This window comes from Oncorhynchus gorbuscha, linkage group LG15 (assembly GCF_021184085.1).
Source record: "Oncorhynchus gorbuscha isolate QuinsamMale2020 ecotype Even-year linkage group LG15, OgorEven_v1.0, whole genome shotgun sequence".
Lineage (NCBI taxonomy): Eukaryota > Metazoa > Chordata > Actinopteri > Salmoniformes > Salmonidae > Oncorhynchus > Oncorhynchus gorbuscha.
The window spans coordinates 56,443,376-56,460,325 of record NC_060187.1 but is presented as its reverse complement, the minus strand read 5'-3'; the positions used below and the strand labels follow the sequence as shown (position 1 = coordinate 56,460,325).

The window sequence follows — 16,950 nt, the reverse complement described above, 5'->3', positions numbered from 1 at the left end:
TCACAGCATATGGAAAAAGCATGACTACTTTCAACTTCTATAAATTCAAATGTGGCTTCCCCCACATTGAGGCATTATTACGTTCCTTTCCTTGATTATGCAAACACAATTACTCTCGGAACCAGGAGTGAGATGCAGCTCTTATGAGTCTGCTTCAAATGACCTGACCTTAATAAAGATAGTGTTGAATGTTTCATCACTTCTTGTACCTTACATCTGCAAGTTACCTCATCTGTGTACACTACTTTTAAACACAACCGGAGACCCATAACGGTTTTATGATTTTTAATTGCTTTATTTCTTCTAGTTAAGTGGCTGATCGTACATTTTTTTTATTACAGATACAACAATGAGGGTCTCAAGAGTTTAATTTACATTCATTCACAGGACCCATACAAAAACGCGCGCACACTTTAAGACATGGGGGAGGGGCGACGGGGGCAGGCAGATTAATGCTACAGATGACACACGTTTGTTTTTAAACAAATTGAGGAAAGACACTGGTGTGGGGGGTATTGGACAGTAATACGCAGTTTATGTCGTTCGTGCCTTGGTCGACAAACTCCACGTCCTCTATATCCATGCATCTTTTTTTTTAAATAACGTTTATGCTTTTACACGGTTAAATAACGAGCACCTTTATGACAGTGTTGGTCTTTTAATATCCACACAAGAGTAAACACACCACATTGTTTTTGGCAGTCAGAAATGGCATTGCTTAGCTAGCTGTTTTTGTATTCATATTGTGTGCAGTGCTTTGATAGATATATAAAGCAAGAGATACTTAAGACAGAAGACTACAGAATCTAGACTACACTAATGGGGGAAGGGTCTGAATCTGTCCCCCCGTTGGAAATGCCATGCTTTGTAGCAGGTCCAGCGTGAGCTTGGTTTCAGAGCAGTCAGTGTCTGGCTTTTCAACGGTCAAAACAGTGCACTTTAGACGAATCCCAGTTGTGTCTGGATGGGGAAACTCCCATTAGTGTCTTAATCAATCTACATGTACTGGAAATCAAATGAAAACAACATTAGAAATGATATCATCCATTGACGTCTACAATTCAGTGGATACTACAGACAAGAGACTTTTAGTAGGTTAACAGCTTTCAGTAGCTCGATGTCATTTTACCACCGAAGATCACAGCCAGCCATAGACCCTAATGTAAAAACATGGAAAGACAGCAACACTTAAGACAGGACACTTACACTGATGATACAGGAGGGGAGACATACAAACACATGACCAACTGAGTAAGATGATGCTTAGCTATGAATTCATGTCAGGATGTACAGAAATGGAAGAGTGTGTGTGTGGGGGGGGGGGGGCAAAGACGAGCATGACACGACAGATAATCACTCGTTTCTGAACCAGAACCAGACCTGGTCATACTTTCACAACCACAAGCGGTCAGGGCCAGGTCAATTGGACCTAAGCTACTTCAGCCAGGTCTGGTCCAGTTAGCCAGCCTTGTTAAACGACTATACAGACACACAGACAGACAGACAGACAGACAGAGAAATAGAAATGACACAGATACTGTAAAGCTGGGGTCCTTTAGGCTGTAAGAGGGGGTCCGGATGACTTCAGCAACAGTTCACATCCAAGATGGTTGCACAGGAGGGTGGAGCAGGGGCGGGGTGGGGGGAGGCACAGATTGTGTCGCTATATCTACCAGCCGGGTGCGGTGGGGGAGACATTTGAGTTATAAAATGAAAGTGTTATAAAAGCAGGGAGAAGAGGTGTGTGAGTCGACAAAGATCTGTTCTTGTATCTTCTTTGTTTTCCTCCACTTGCGTCCCTTTTCTTGACATCTGCCTTTGTGCTCTTGAAAGGGGACCTCATTTTTTGGGTAGAGACCCAGTCCGGCTTGTGCCCTGCAAGAGAGTGAGAGACGAAATAATCAGGAAATGGACTGTTTTTGTCATTCGCTAATGATGCTCACTAAAGGGATGTGCTCATTAGGACACAAATGTCCAGCTGTATATTGTCATACAGTCTATGTGGCCTTGAGCATTGTGTACTTTTGTTTGGTTAAAATAAGTGGGTGAGTTCTAGGTATTATCAGAATTGTTTGTTTTGTGAATTCTCAGCTATGCCTTAAAAAGAAACATCTCCCAGTTCAAATGTGCATGTTGTTGCCAAAACTGATCAATGACGTGTTGTACCAAGCGCATTCCCTAAGAATAGATTGTGCATTTTCTCGTGGGGATATAAAACTAGGAGAAAGAGGGGAGGATTGGAACAAAGATTATACAAATGAGACAATTCTTTACGGAGAACTATTGGAATGAATATAATCCATAACGTACAAAGCCTTTAAATCTCCTAAAACAAAAGGAGATGGGAGGAAACGGGCCAAGCTCTGAGCCATTCTTACAGCAATTTGAGCTTAAAATCATTATCGGTTCGAAACAGACTAATTAGAAAGCAGTAACAGAACTTGAGAATGGAAAACAGCACACAAATGAACATTTGAAATAAAAGTCCGTCCCCAGATAACGATTCAAGATAGAGGAATCAGAAGCGCTAGAGATGGTGGCTTTAGCTTAACGCCAATTAGGCAGAGAGATTGTGGGGAAACTAAGAAGAGAAGATTTGGTGGTCTATTTTACCCACCCATTTGTAGATTTTGATCGTCTTCGTCATCTTTTAGTTATCGTAAGGCCACATAGTCCAACTAGCAAAGACACCATGCAGGGGGCACGTGAACATATACAGATACTCAAAAACAAAAAATCAAAGTAGGCCTTCTGTAGGGTATGCTGAAGATGACTGTGCTTGGTTGCCTTGCTAATCAACACACCCACTGTGAGTGCGCTGACTGTACCTACGGGAACATATGCTCCCTGTGCCCAATTCTGCCTAATTAAAATAACTGTATCTGAAGCTTGGGCCAGACTGGATAATTAAAACTGCCAGAGACCTCCAGAGCATGTCCTAGAGATTAGCATTCACCATGCCATGGATAACGCAAGGAGAGACAAACAGCCTCTCAGAATGCAGGAGCTCTCCGAGTCAATACTCACAGGAGAACGTGAGTCTATCGGCAGAGTGAGAGGTGAGAAAGATCAGCGAAGAGCGTGAGAGAAGGAGAGAGAGAGAGAGAGAGAGAGGCAGAGACCAAAAGAGAGGCCGAGAGAGACACAGTAGAGACAGAAGATGGACAAAGACAGGCAAGAGACTGAGCTAGAGAGAGAAGGAGAGAGACGGGCAGCGTGCCATTGCTCAACAATGCACATGTTCCCTCTCTACTGTTAGGGAGCGTGTCAGCTGTTGCTGACAGCTTATTACAGTAAGTGGATGCACTGCTTCAATATGTGCTCCAGTTCAGAGCCTGTCGCACTACTGCAGGAGCAGAGGGAGAAACATGGCCTGGAATAAACGGGGAGAGTCTGTCAATAGTGGATGCTGCCGATTGTAACAACAAATACCTCAAATCTCATACGGAGGGTATACTCTCTGTTCAAACACCTCAGTCGTCTGTTTGAGAGGAACACATCGGGGTACTATGCTGCTCCTTGAAAAGTCTGGAAATGTTCACTCAAGTGCACATAAGTGTGTCTGCCTCGCCTTTGTGTGTGGCTTACTAGGTCGGAGAAAAACCTCTTGTATAAGTCTGCCTGTGTAGTAATACATCCCAGTATCGTATATAGTGTACTTGGTACACACATGCATGAACCAGATGGTCAATGTAATGAAAAGTGCAATATCCTAGTTGTAGAAAGAATGAACGGCACTGCTTCCATAATAGCTTGGCTTACCTTATGGTGTGTATGCAGTCGCGTAAGCCATCGGCAAAGTAAGCAAAGCTACCACATGGCACAATTGTAATTGCTAAGCATATCCGATTGCAGTTAGCACAGCTCCTAGAACAGCCATTAAGAGTTAGCAGGGCTACTATTCCGAAAGCTTGTTTCTAATCCATTCATTACACAGCCAGGTGTAGGCCCACAGGTGCAAGGTCACCGTCTGCGAGTAAGCAGCCAATTATGTTAGGCGCTACATGTCCATATCCAAGCCAAAAATAGCACTACCTTTGACGTCAAACTGCACTCTTTAATGCAATGAAGCCTGTAGCATCAGCCAGACACTGTAATTATCACTGTCTAGAGGCTGTCTCAAGGTGCAGTTATTCTGCTGGCGGTAAGATAGGCAATGGAAGGTGACACCTTAGCGTATCAACGTTGAATAAATTCATAATAGCAATTAACAGTACATATATATTGCCGCTCGTGACTCATCTGTTACTCACTGAGTGCTGGGTATCATCACTGAGGTGAAAGAAGAAGAAGAGAGAGAGACAGGAGGGAAGAATAAAAGAGAAAGAGATCCCATCTGTTTAATCAAGCGCACATTCTGGAATTCGTTTCAATAACATACAAAGGGAATTATATAATGGGATATTCCCTTTTTTTATGTTAATGTCAAAGGCAGATTAGAGCGTTTTTGTCACTTAAAAATGGCTTTTGTTTTTTTAGTTTACCATTTTGAAGATCTTGGACAGGGTTCCGCTGTCTCCTGCACCGGCCTTCTTTGCCTTAGCGGGTCCTGTTGACTTCTGAGACGCCTGGAAGAGAGCAGGAGTGAGGTAAGACACCAGGGGAAACTGTTGTTGTCACCTAATCATGGTGGCCCAGTGTGTGCTTTTGCATCTCTGTCTTTGTTCATCTAAATGATTGACTGATTCCAGGCTAAAAGGCGACATCATATGTGCATATCTTACGTGGGTATTGCACGGCCGTTTAATACAAAACCAGGTTTTCTGATAATATCATGTTGCGCGAAAACAACAGAAGCAAATAGCCTCGTCTCCGAGCTCAATTGAAAGCCAGCAGGTGACGAGGTTATAGAAGAGATGGCTATTGAGTCAGTGACGCGCATCACGGAGTGAAATTTTACATGCAGTATTGTGGAACCAGCCTAGATCAAAAAGTGGCTCCTTTTGCGGTGGCATTGAAGCAGTGGAGCAAATCACTCGAAGTGGAAGTGTTTCGCTTTCTAAATCAAAAGGTGGGAAAATGCACTCTCAGTAACAGCGGATCGGTGGCTGCTCTGACTCTCACAGGGGGAATAGACTGAGAACTGTTCACAATAAACATGCATGAGGGTGAATTAAAGGTGGGGAGGGAAACTTCAAAGGGTTATTTAAAGATCCCTTACCTCAGAGAAGAGCTTTAAAAGGTCTCATCCCTTATCACTCTGTTATTTTACCCCCACACAGTGTTAGCTGTTGTGTGTGACTCATAACATCCACAACACACACACACCAGTGGTGGCTTCTGAGGGGAGGACGGCTCATAATAATAGCTGGAAAGGAGTCAATGGAATGGTATCAAACGGTTTCCATGCAGTTGATACAATTCCATTGAATCCATTCCAGGCATTACTATGAGCCGTCCTCCCCTCAGCAGCCACCACTGACACACACACACACACACACACAGACACACACGCACAAGAGAAGAGGACAAGACTTAAAATTCAGCAGGGCGAATAAGGAAAAGCAGGATTAAGTTGCTGGTTATCATACCGAAAAGGGAAAAACGACTTCAGCAAATAAAGAACTGGATATTCAATTGAGCCGGAGGCGGAGAGCTTGCCAAACAAAACCACTCAAAACATTATTTAATAAAAGAGAAAAACTGATGAGGGCGTTATGCATGTACGCTTGGATTAGAACAAGCTCTCAAGCCTTAAAATAGCTACAGAATATACTGTTTAAGGAACGGCCTGGGATTTTCCTCTTAGCTTTCTTTAGCTGTAGCGTTTAACCACGTACCAGGCCTAGTTTCGCAGTCATTGCCGTCCACTGGACAAGGACATGTAAGAGACAGAGACAGGGAACAGACAGGGGTGAGACACAGGGGTGAGGGAAGGAAAGTTAAACACTCAGGTCTTACTCAGAGCAAAGGCATCAAGAAGAGGAGTCCACATCCAGGGTCGAGCATAGCAGAGTAAGGCAGACGCTCGCGTCATCAGAGAGAGCACAGATTCAGTGACATTACAGTGCATGACATTCAGTGACATCATAGGTTAACAAAGCCAAATACACAATCACATCCAAAGACTAAAACAACCAACTCCTCAATTGGACAATAATGACAAAGAGTAAGGTAAATGGGGCTCACCCTAGACTTAGGAGGGGCAGGGGACACCTGAGGGGAGAGAGTGACACAGACCTTTAGAAACACAATTACATTTGAGTCATTCAGCAGACACTCTTATCCAGAGCGATTTACAGGATCAATTAGGGTTAAGTTCCTTGATCAAGGGCACATCAACAGATTTTTCACCTCGTTGGCTCAGGGATTCGAACCAGTGACCTTTCGTTAACTGGCCTAAAGTTATTTATACCACTAGGCTACCTGCTCTTAACCACTAGGCTACCTGCTCTTGACTGGTAGACAACCTGCCGCCCTCATATCAACAAGTCAAACATCAACAATAGTAGGCAAACTATGCAATTGGGGTGACTCACGATCGTTCTGAAGAGGCGGACAACAGCATTCTCCCCTCCCTTAGGGGCTGCCTTGGCAGGTCTGGCAGGAGAGGACAGGCCACGGAAGGAACCCTGGAGGGAAGGATGGAAGAAGGAAAGGAGGGCGGGATGGAAGGAGGGAGGGATGGAAGAAGGAAAGGAGGGAGGGATGGAAGAAGGAAAGGAGGGAGGGATGGAAGAAGGAAAGGAGGGAGGGATGGAAGAAGGAAAGGAGGGAGGGATGGAAGAAGGAAAGGAGGGAGGGATGGAAGGAAAGGAGGGAGGGATGGAAGAAGGAAAGGAGGGAGGGATGGAAGAAGGAAAGGAGGGAGGGAGGGAAGAAGGAAAGGAGGGAGGGAGGGAAGAAGGAAAGGAGGGAGGGATGGAAGAAGGAAAGGAGGGAGGGAGGGAAGAAGGAAAGGAGGGAGGGAGGGAAGAAGGAAAGGAGGGAGGGAGGGAAGAAGGAAAGGAGGGAGGGAGGGATGGAAGAACGTTATAAAGGCACAGCGGGAATACATATAGCCCAACAACCTAACAAGAAAGTGTGCTCCCTGAACCAGACCAGGCTCTACTCTGCCTCCACTCTCCAGCTCCTGAAAGGTGTTAGAATTGGAAACAGCTGGTGGTATATTGCCAAACACCAGGGATGCTGGAGCACATTTTCTGGGGCTGTAGAACGGCTTCCTCTTCAGCTGGATGGACTACCTGGGGAGCTCTTACATCACAGAGGACCTGAGACAAGCTCTCTGAGTCATTCACAGCAGACTCACGTAGGCGTACACAGATAACGCCCATCCAAAACTCATTCAAACTGAAAACAAGTGATTAAAAACTAACTGGATGAAGGAATTATAAATTAATTAATACAGTCAGTAAGAAATGTTTTGGATCTTTGCAAAGTGTGATAAATATCAACACTAAATGCTGTTGAGGGGGAAGTTAAGTAGAAATCAATACAATTAAGTACTTCAGACAAATAAACCTTTAGAGGATTGGATAGGGATGAATGCAAAATTAGCTCTGTCTCATTCTCCTGAACTTGAATAAATAGCCCCCCCCCCCCCCTCTCTCACAATAGGCTCTAACATGTACTTTCTAGACACACACAACTGGGACCTTAATTAAAATGGCGTGAATCTGCAATGATTCATTGTCATTTTCTCAATAATAACCCTGATTATTCCCAGTCGGCTATTTAGGGGTGTGTTTGTGAATAACATCCTTTGATATAGTGAAACCCATTTCATCCTAATGAGTGCCTCTCTCTCTCTGTGGTATTTTGTGGAGTGAGAGCGAGGGGGCCTTTATGCCCCCATTCATGTCAGCGAGTGAAGAGACTGGAGAGGCTGAGGCTCTCACTGAATCACTGCGATTATCCCCATGAAAGAACTTCACCAAAATGAGAAGGCAAACTTTCACCCCTGTACATCATTCACAATATAATACACTCATTAGTGCTTCCACTTGCATTTCATTCACTGTCTTTTCAACCCATATATGGATGGATAGATGGCTGGATGGATGCAGACTCAAGCAGAAAATGACCTCAGGAAATAAACACATTAACATAGAACATGTGTTTGTTCTTAGCCCCGGGTCCTCTAACCCGGAGGACCAGAGGGAATTTAAAATCTATCAAACTATTGGAATTGGATGATAATATCCAACACATTTATGAATACAGAAGATGCTCAGTAGAATAGCCAGGTAGCATGGTTGTTGGTCGGTCAGTTTGTTCCCTATGAGCAAAAGAAGTTGAAAAGACGTGGAAAATAAGTTGTTTTCAACCAAACCAAATGCTCATTGTGTTTGTGCTGGAGTTGGTACAGGTGAATTAATCTCACCACTTGTGGTTGTTGTGAAGAACTGATCTGCCTCGCAGCTGCGACTGGATGACTCAACGGTTATTCTTTGTGTGTTCCAGCAGCTCTGTCACCAAAATGGAGACAACTGGGGGAATTACGTCCCAAATGGCACCCTATTCCCTATATAGTGCGCTACTTTTGACCAATGCCCATCAAAAAGTAGTGTACTGTATAGGGAATAGGGTGTCGTTTGGGATGGACTGCTAGGGGTTCAGTACTGATTGCCATTGCAGAACCCGGTCCTGCAGTTGATTAGGAATGATTTATTTTGAACATTGAACATTGACTTGAGGTCACATCAAAGTCAGGTACTACACACAGACGTTCCACTTATGTTCCCATTAAATACAGGTCCAGAGATCGAGTAGCCTGAGAGAGAGTTAGGAAGAGAAAGTTGAGTCCGAAAGTGGAGGGAGAGAAGTTAGAGCGAGAGAGACATTGAACGATTAAATTCTGAATTTAGAATCCGTTTGATATATTTGTAAAGAAGGATCACAATATTCAGTTACGATCTTCACATGTCCTTTACTGAATGATCTTGCAATGGACGTTGTCAGTATCGGTTTTGATTTTCCAACACGAGGAGTGTTCAAAGGACAACGGCATTCTGACGCAAGGAGAGTCCTTTCAGGATAGTGCCGAGCGGGGGATTATTGTGTCGGGAGGGAGGAATGTTCTCTCTCGGTTTGATGTTTGAAGAGTATGAGAGATAAGTGTGTGTTCCTGGCACGGAAGTGCATTGTTATTTACCCACAATTCAGATTTCACAAAGGAGCTCGTTCCACAGCGGAAAAGAAAAACTATAAAAATGCCTCACTGTCATCCAACTTTCATAAAGCTACAAAGCCCATTTCATCCTCAACATAAGTGAATGGATTTACATAGCAGTGGACGTCCGTTCATCATTTCTAAACTCAGCTAGCTGCTAGTGTGGCAGCCCAGCCAGCGTAGAGAAAGTTCGGCAACACTTAAGTTTCACCTCTGACATAGAGGCTGTTATCCAGGGGCATTAGGCCAGTACAGTCATAAAGCCAAACGTTACCTCTATCATGACAACAGTCATACGTTATAACCGCAGCCGTGAATGGGTTTGACACCAGATTTACACCTTCATGTTAATGTCATAGTGACGTGTCAAATAAAGTGTAACCAAAAGTTTCCTGCAGTGAAGAACAAGGTCACCAAAACCCAGGTCGAGAGACTATTCAGGACTCATAGGACACCTCCCTGAGGATTTAATTAGTGTTAAACCTCTCTCCTCAGAGGTGCAGGTCAAACCTTGACAGATGCTGACTCCTTCAAAAATGGACCACGGTCAATAATTTATTCCAGAATAAATTCATTGTAATAATGAATTATTTATGAAGGAGCAGGAGGATAGGAAGGCCACATAGTGATCACTACATCCTATCCTATTGAGACAGTGTGTGAGTCATTGTGGACACACACAAATCACAAACCGCCCACTGTCAAATGAATAGGTCTTACCCACAATAGGTGAAACATCCACGCACCATACGTTACAATTATTAATATACAGTGCATGCTTCCTTCTCAATCCCATCACAGCTTTACATTTGACTTGGGTCTTGATTGATCACAAAAGATCAATGTCCGTCAGCGTCATGACAGACAAGTCGGCGATTGATTAATAAGACTCACCGGGTTGCAGGTCCACTCGCCACCGACGGACTCCTTTGGAGTGAAATCCACTTGACAGTTGGTAGTCTCAGGAGGACAGACTTTCTGCCAGATCACCTCTTCAGTTGTCTCTGTGCTGCAACTTCTCCAACTATTTAGGAGAAGCTAGCAGGAATTGGACAACTACCTCAAAGGGGTTTGACCGTTTACAACAAAAGTGTCATATTAGAAAGCAGTGGAGCTCTCGGTCATTCCCTAACACTGACAACAGTAAGACAAAGTTGTGGACTTACAATCTACTAAACCATAGCTGAACTGGTTCTTCTATGGGTACTGGACCGAACGTCTAGTAAGACCCTGCTTGTCTTACAGTGCCAGGTGAATGTAAGTTAATAGAAGGTATGGTCTACACTCCTCAGTTCTCCTCAGCTCTGAATAAATAAAATGGCAACTATATGTCAAAATAAATGTAGGGCTCAGAGGAAGTTCAGGTTATTTTTCCATTGTCCCTTGTTTCACTCTCAAGTACGAACACTTTAGAAGAAATGCAAAATGAGACTGCACTAACTTGACTCTGGCCATCACTATAAATGTCTTACATTTTGTAAAATATACACATTTAAAAAAAAAATAAGAACAAGGAAGGATTGACTCTTTCATTTTTGACCATGAGGCACATCTAATGAATTCAATGACGAGTAGCATCTCATTGGAGATTCCAGTCCTTATTCATATTCAGTTACGAATGAAAATACTTAACTGGAAGTCTCCAAAAAGTGAGATGGACAAAGTGAGACAGGCTTTCTTGTTTTCATTTTGTATTCAGGTTGATTTTGAAAATAGCCGTCATTTGCCCCTTTGCTAAACAGAATACAAAATGAAAACAAGAAATAAACACTGTTGTTTTATCCTGATTTACTAGATCTTGATAAACCTTCCAAGATGTTCAATTAAAGACCCATTATTTTAAAAGACTTTCCATTTTTTTTAAAGCATCAAATACAAATGTGACTGAAATCTCATTTTCAGGTGAATAAAAGTGATAAGGCAGACAGTACTAAAGACGGATTTCCAAAAGAAAAATTCCCAGATTTGGTAACGCCATCATGCCAAATCATACGGTCATTGTCATGTCAAACACGACTTAACTTCTCACTGTGCCCATCAATGACAGAATGATCAGATGTGGAGATCGAGGTGAGGCCAGACTGTTTGGCATGACAACAATCATTTTTACATGGCCTTAAGCTACTTAATAAAAGCTGAGCTAAGAGTCGTCCTCGTAATTCCATGAAGTCTACACAACACTTCTCCCAGCCTCATCTAGACAAGTATGCCGTTACTACAGAGTGTGGACTTACCCACTCAAGAAGTGAAAGGACAAATCAATTGGGAATAGTTTTGACGATGAACATTCCATTCCCTCTTCAACTGGGCCAGGTTCTCCATAACCCATTCCTAGCATAGACCACCTCAACCCAGCAGGAGAGGTTTCTCCTCAAGCTAGACCGGATCGAAACGGAATTGTCAGTCAACGTCACTGATTGAGATAATACCATGTGAAAATCAGCGATAACCACTACGCTCAAATCAGTGTGATCGTGTCCAGTTATGCTTTTCGTTCCAAACATTCTCTGTGGTGTGACTGCGCCTGTTGCATCAGAGGAGGGTTTTTAAATGACATTACATAATAAAAACAACAATACAAAAGCCTAAAAAACTAAAACGCTGCTCAGGGTGGGTGTTGTTAAGAGAGTTTAATCAAGCCATTTATCCAAAAGCTCAGAACAGGATCAGGTCAGGAGCCGATGTCGGTCATTACAATTCACAGGAAATACAAGCATCGGTTAGATATCTCAAAGCATTACAAAAGAGATCAGCGAATGGGATCCATGGATCCACCCTGGGATCAAACATACTCCCCCACACACACACAGTTCCTGACAGGGTAAAGCAAAGCCTGGGTTCAAATACTTTAAAATACTTTCAACATTTACTTTAGTCTGCCAAGAGTTCCAGATGGCCAGGTTTTGCACATTGGCGACTATTCTATTGGTTCCATTGCGCCAGGCAAGCACTATCAAGCGCAGCTGAAGTATTTGAAATGATTTGAAATAGCATTTGAACCAGGTCTCTGTAAAAGACACCAGTGAACCTGAGAGGTGGCGAGAGGAGATCAGCTCTAAGAAGCTTTGGGCCAAGACACTGGGTTTGAGTTAGCCCGGGTATCAGTCTGCTTCTGCTATCATGCCAGTCCTTGTCAAGCAAACATTTTTTGGCATGATGGCACAAACAGAATGGTACTCAGTCCAAGGACGAGTGCAAAACTCAGGCTATCGGGTCCTAGTTCTCACAAAGTTACCCAATAGACCCCATATTTAAAATTAGCTTATTTTCCTGTCATGGGTTTCAGTTCCATGGTGACTGCACATAGACACTCATTTATCCATCAATTTAGTCTCATAAGGTCTTCCCCTTTGTGAATAATAGGGATTATCAAACAGCTTTGACAGGTAAGAAATTGGCTTCAGTTCCTGAGGTTAAACCAGTTGTCTTCGTTTTTTGGTGATATCTTAAAGAAAAATACAACATCACCATGCAGATTCCCATGAACTAGTTTCAAACCAGAGTAAACTAATGAAAAGACCCCCCAAAAAAATAGAGGTGAAACCAAGACAAGAACAGAAAGAGCAAATTCTAGTTTGTAAAAGGATCAATGGCTCAATAGTGAACGTTCATATCTGTCAATAACAGTAGGCCTGTCCTGCAGTCAAAGGACCTACAGTAGTGGCGTCATGGGTGGCATGGTATCCATATTTTCAGAATTTCATCATTAATAATAAATCAAATTACGAGGCAAATCTGGTGTCTATGTCAAACGGTTTTATTATATTTCAGTCTTTAGTGATGTATATAAAATGTAATATTGGGACGCAAACTCAAAATGTAATACATTTCAACTCTATATCTGACGTGGGACAGATGGTCTTCTGTTTGTTTTTTTAAAGACCATAACAATGTGAGGTGTATACTTTTGTGTCAAAGAAAATGTGTTTAAGACTCCCAACAAACACTGTGACCCTGGTTTAGCCACTGCAGTAAAAAAAAAGTTAAAAGGGCAATTCTACCACTTTTCAACTTCATTATCTCCAGCACACTACCAGTGCCTACATATGTGAAAACTGCTCATTTCAACGTTGTTTAGGAACAAATATAAAGTCAATAAGTTCTACCCAATGACAAACGTTTTAAAAACAGTGATTTTCAAACAGCATGAGGTGACATGGGGACTCGATGCAGGTTTCAATAATCACTTTTATTTTTTTTTAATCCTACCCTGTGACCATGAGAAGAGTTGAATATTTTTAGGACCTATAGTCTTATTTTTTTTAAACTACAGATCATAGAAACACACCGTTTTTACATGTGTAGACTGGTTTGGTGCTGGAGATAATGAATATGAGGCTCCCATACCAGTTGAAAGCAACTATAAATGTATGACTCGAACATGCTCAAGAGTACACAGCGACATTTGATACAGTGGGCATCAAATGTCGCATTCTTTCAACACTGTAATGGACATGGCCACTAATGGTGAGTTTCTATGGAAAACATGCATTGAAAACATCAGACCTATTTGATGTTTTGTTATAAACTATTTTTTATAAAATATAATTCCCAGTGCAGTCAAAAATGTGATGTCCCTGTTTTTTATATACACGGAGTGTACCAAACATTAGGAACACCTGCTCTTATTTGTGTCACTCGAAGGGGAGGAGACAGGTTAAAGAAGGATTTTAAAGCCTTGAGACGTGGATTGTAGTATTGTGTGCCATTCAGAAGGTGAATGGACAAGACAAATTGAAATGCATTTGAACGGGATATGGAAGTAGGTGCCATGGCACACCAGTTTGAGTACGTCAGGAACTGTAACGCTGCTGGGTTTTTCACGCTCAACAGCTTCCCGTGTGTATCAATAATAGTCCACCCCCCAAAGGATGTGTTCCTAATGTTTTGTACACTCAGTGTATATTTCCACATGAGTTTGGAATAATACTGTGAAATTGTGAAAATTATGACAATTCTCTTTTAGTTTAAAACCTGTTTGAAATGACAGCCTGATATTTAAGCCTGTTTTGGTGAGATTACCAGACTTACTAATTACTAATTGACCGCAATTAGTTAATAGACCAATAAGAAAGAGCATTCCAGACCTCTGCCAATAACAGCTAGTTTGCTCCGCCCCACTCAAACCACTCCCACACAGTTTTAGCTAAATTCTTGCTTGAGAAATGACTCTTTGCTAAGAAGCTATTTTTGTTTCTTTTTACCATTTTAAATGAATAAAATCACAGGTACTTGATTGCTACCCAGAAATTATTTGATATTCGTTTTTTTTTTACGGCTACATTGGACCTTTAAGAATAAATAAAAATGTTTAACCTGTTTAATCCTTTTTCAAACTTTGATCAGTGCAGGAAACAAAATGATGCTCAAGACAACAGAGTTAGGTATCATATACTTGAAATTAAAAACACTTATCACAAATCTGAAGGCCTTGGTAAAACATATTTTCCATGTTTCTTTTAATCATAAACTAACTGCTCTGATGTAGAAAACGATTTCCTGAAAGAGCAGAGCGGTGAAAATGACATTCAAACAAATTGATTTTAAAAAAGCAAGCTAATACTGCCTCTTTTTACAATAATTATGTTCATTCAATTTTGACAGGCAAAAACACTGACATTTTCATTCTACTGTTTCAGCAGTACATTTCAATGTTGTTGAAAAAGTGAAAGAATCTGATCTACAATGCCCACAACCAAATCATTCTGAAACTGAAAAAAATTACTACTAAAATTACTTTGAAACTGGGATTTAATTATATGCAAAAGTCATAAGATTTTTGTCCTCTCTGAAGTTGTTATAAGGCTCGACTGTCAGACCACATTCTGCAACCTATTGGATGATCATCTGAAACTACCATTCTCCTCTCTGAACCAATGAGGAACTAACTCCCAAATCCCCAGAGTGGACTGAAACAGAGCTGGAAAACATAACAGCGTTGGACTCTCTCTTCAATACACTGTACCAACTTCAACACATAACTGTAGTAATATACAGTAAGTTGTGTGTTAGACTTTCCTCTGCTTCCAAAGTTGACAACTGATACACAAACAGTGGCAAGCTGACTGAAATGTGCACTGGTTAGTTATATCAATTTATATCTACAGTACATCCCTTGTCACCAGCTCAAGGAGAGGCTTTGGGATTTAGAATTAGCACGTCACAGAGAGAGCGAGAGAGAGCAAGAGAGAGAGACAAACAAGGCAATGTGGGCTCCATTATTCTCACTGTACCGCAACAGTTATCCACACACATCTGGGTCCAGGTGGTGCTTGCTACGGCAGGATAGTGGGTTCAATTCCCGGGACCACCCATACTTAAAATGTATGCACGCATGACAGTAAATCGCTTTGGATGAAAGCGTCTGCTAAATTACATATATTATCTGAACCTGCTCTCCAACTACACAACGCAGCATCTTGAATCCTACACAAACCCATATAGGATAAGGTTTAGCGTAGATAAATGTTTTTTCCTATTCTATGGTATATTATATTATTTATGTTGGATTATGTACAATATTATGGTCTAGAGTTGTCTTTGTAAAGAAGGACTGAGAGAATCCTAGTCGAAGACACCCGATGGAGGTACCCGATGGAGGTACCCAATGGAGGTACCTGATAGAGGTCCATGCAAGGCATTTAGGTTATAGTTCTCCACTATGGACCATCCACAGTTAAAATGGCAAACAGCTAATAAATCAGGAAAATTGGTAGCCTAACAATCATAACAGTCTCTCCCAAAATACATTGAAGGGTGCTGACATTTATTCAAATTTCCCCCATGAAATCAGCAGAATCATTATTCTCTCTTAAAAATACCTGATACACAACTTTAAAATGGCTCCAGTTTTAGATATATTTATGACCATATAAGTACCGCAGATGCTTTGAAGCTCTAGCTGAAATAAAATGTACAATTTTAATGATAGTACCACGATAAAATAACAATTACAAAGCAATTATTCGAAAGACTAAGTCAAAGCCTCTTTGCGCTACACCAATCTCAAACCACACCCATATCAGTTATCCAGTGTCTAAATGAACTTTTCAATGCCATTAAATCACAAATAAGCACATTTCAGGTGAATGTCTTAAACTTTGGTAGATCACATGATTTTTATTTTCTAAAAAGACGTAAAATCGTAGCAAATTGAAACAAAAACTTGTGACAAATTTCTTGCAGCTCACAATCTGCCAAAACCACAAATCAGACAGTCACTCAACTTAAGGCTGAACACAAAAATGAACCATGGTACATTAGAGGTGTATCTTTCAAACAAATCTCTCTCCTTTCCTCACCTTGCTCTTCCTCTTCTTGTCCCCTCCAAAGAAGTTCCCAATTTGATCCATAAGGCCAGGGGCCTTCTTTTTCCTTCCCAGGCTAGACAGTCCAGAGGAGCTTGCAGTTGCCATGTCAGTGGTTTGGGTTGGGTAGTGCAGCTAGTATCTCTGTAAGTGGCGTTCTGTCTCTCAGGTAAGAGCGAAGGGGGTATTAAGAGAGAGAAAGGAGAGCAAAGAAACAAACTTAGTCTAGATCCTGATCCTCTGAACCGCACTCTGATCCCGCTCCGCTGTGCTCTTGGATGGTCTGTAGCTCATCTGATTCAGAAGGGCGGTCTTTGAAGGTGTTGTCCTCGCGGCCCGGGGCATCTCGGGAGAAGAGGCGGACCAGGTGGGGGCGTGGCACGGCGCTATCGTCAGCATCAGCTGTGCTGGCCTCGTTCCAGGAGCTGCTGGGCCCCTCAGTGCCCGTGGAGTCAGTCACCGCCGCCGCCTTCTCAGAGGGGCAGCCATTGTTCAGGTTCACATCTGCCTCATCCAGGCCTGCGCAGAAAC

General features: G+C 42.2%; 2 protein-coding genes across 9 annotated transcripts in view; both read right to left on the bottom strand.

Moving 5' to 3' along the window:
* Positions 1–268: 268 nt before the first annotated feature.
* On the bottom strand, positions 269–16,685 carry LOC123997537 (myelin basic protein-like). Of its 6 annotated transcripts, none has more exons than XM_046301885.1 (7): positions 16,414–16,548; positions 6,480–6,572; positions 6,130–6,156; positions 5,781–5,810; positions 4,485–4,568; positions 4,254–4,272; positions 269–1,875 (listed from the first exon to the last, which is right to left on the bottom strand). In XM_046301885.1, the coding sequence occupies exons 1-6, from the start codon at positions 16,525–16,527 to the stop codon at positions 4,270–4,272; spliced, it is 351 nt and encodes a 116-aa protein (XP_046157841.1). In that variant the 5' UTR covers positions 16,528–16,548; the 3' UTR covers positions 269–1,875; positions 4,254–4,269. The 6 variants fall into 6 exon arrangements, with proteins under 6 accessions (XP_046157841.1, XP_046157843.1, XP_046157839.1 ...); XM_046301887.1 differs by having other exon boundaries at positions 4,485–4,559; XM_046301883.1 differs by lacking the exon at positions 4,254–4,272 and having other exon boundaries at positions 16,414–16,685.
* The window catches only part of LOC123997536 (myelin basic protein-like), a 51,980-nt gene continuing 51,669 nt past the window's right edge, over positions 16,640–16,950 (bottom strand). For all 3 annotated transcript variants that reach the window (XM_046301879.1, XM_046301882.1, XM_046301880.1), the window contains one exon: positions 16,640–16,938. In XM_046301879.1, coding sequence (XP_046157835.1) covers positions 16,640–16,938 — 299 coding nt within the window. The remainder of the gene's footprint in view (positions 16,939–16,950) is intronic.

Coding starts and splice junctions, on each gene's coding strand:
- LOC123997537 (XM_046301883.1), bottom strand. CDS start 16,527: ATGGCAACTGCAAGCTCCTCTGGACTGTCTAGCCTGGGAAGGAAAAAG. Junction 6,573..16,413: donor ACAAGAAGAGGAAGAGCAAG/GTGAGGAAAGGA, acceptor CCTTCCCTCCAG/GGTTCCTTCCGTGGCCTGTC. Junction 1,876..4,484: donor TGTCCAAGATCTTCAAAATG/GTAAACTAAAAA, acceptor ACTCTCTTGCAG/GGCACAAGCCGGACTGGGTC.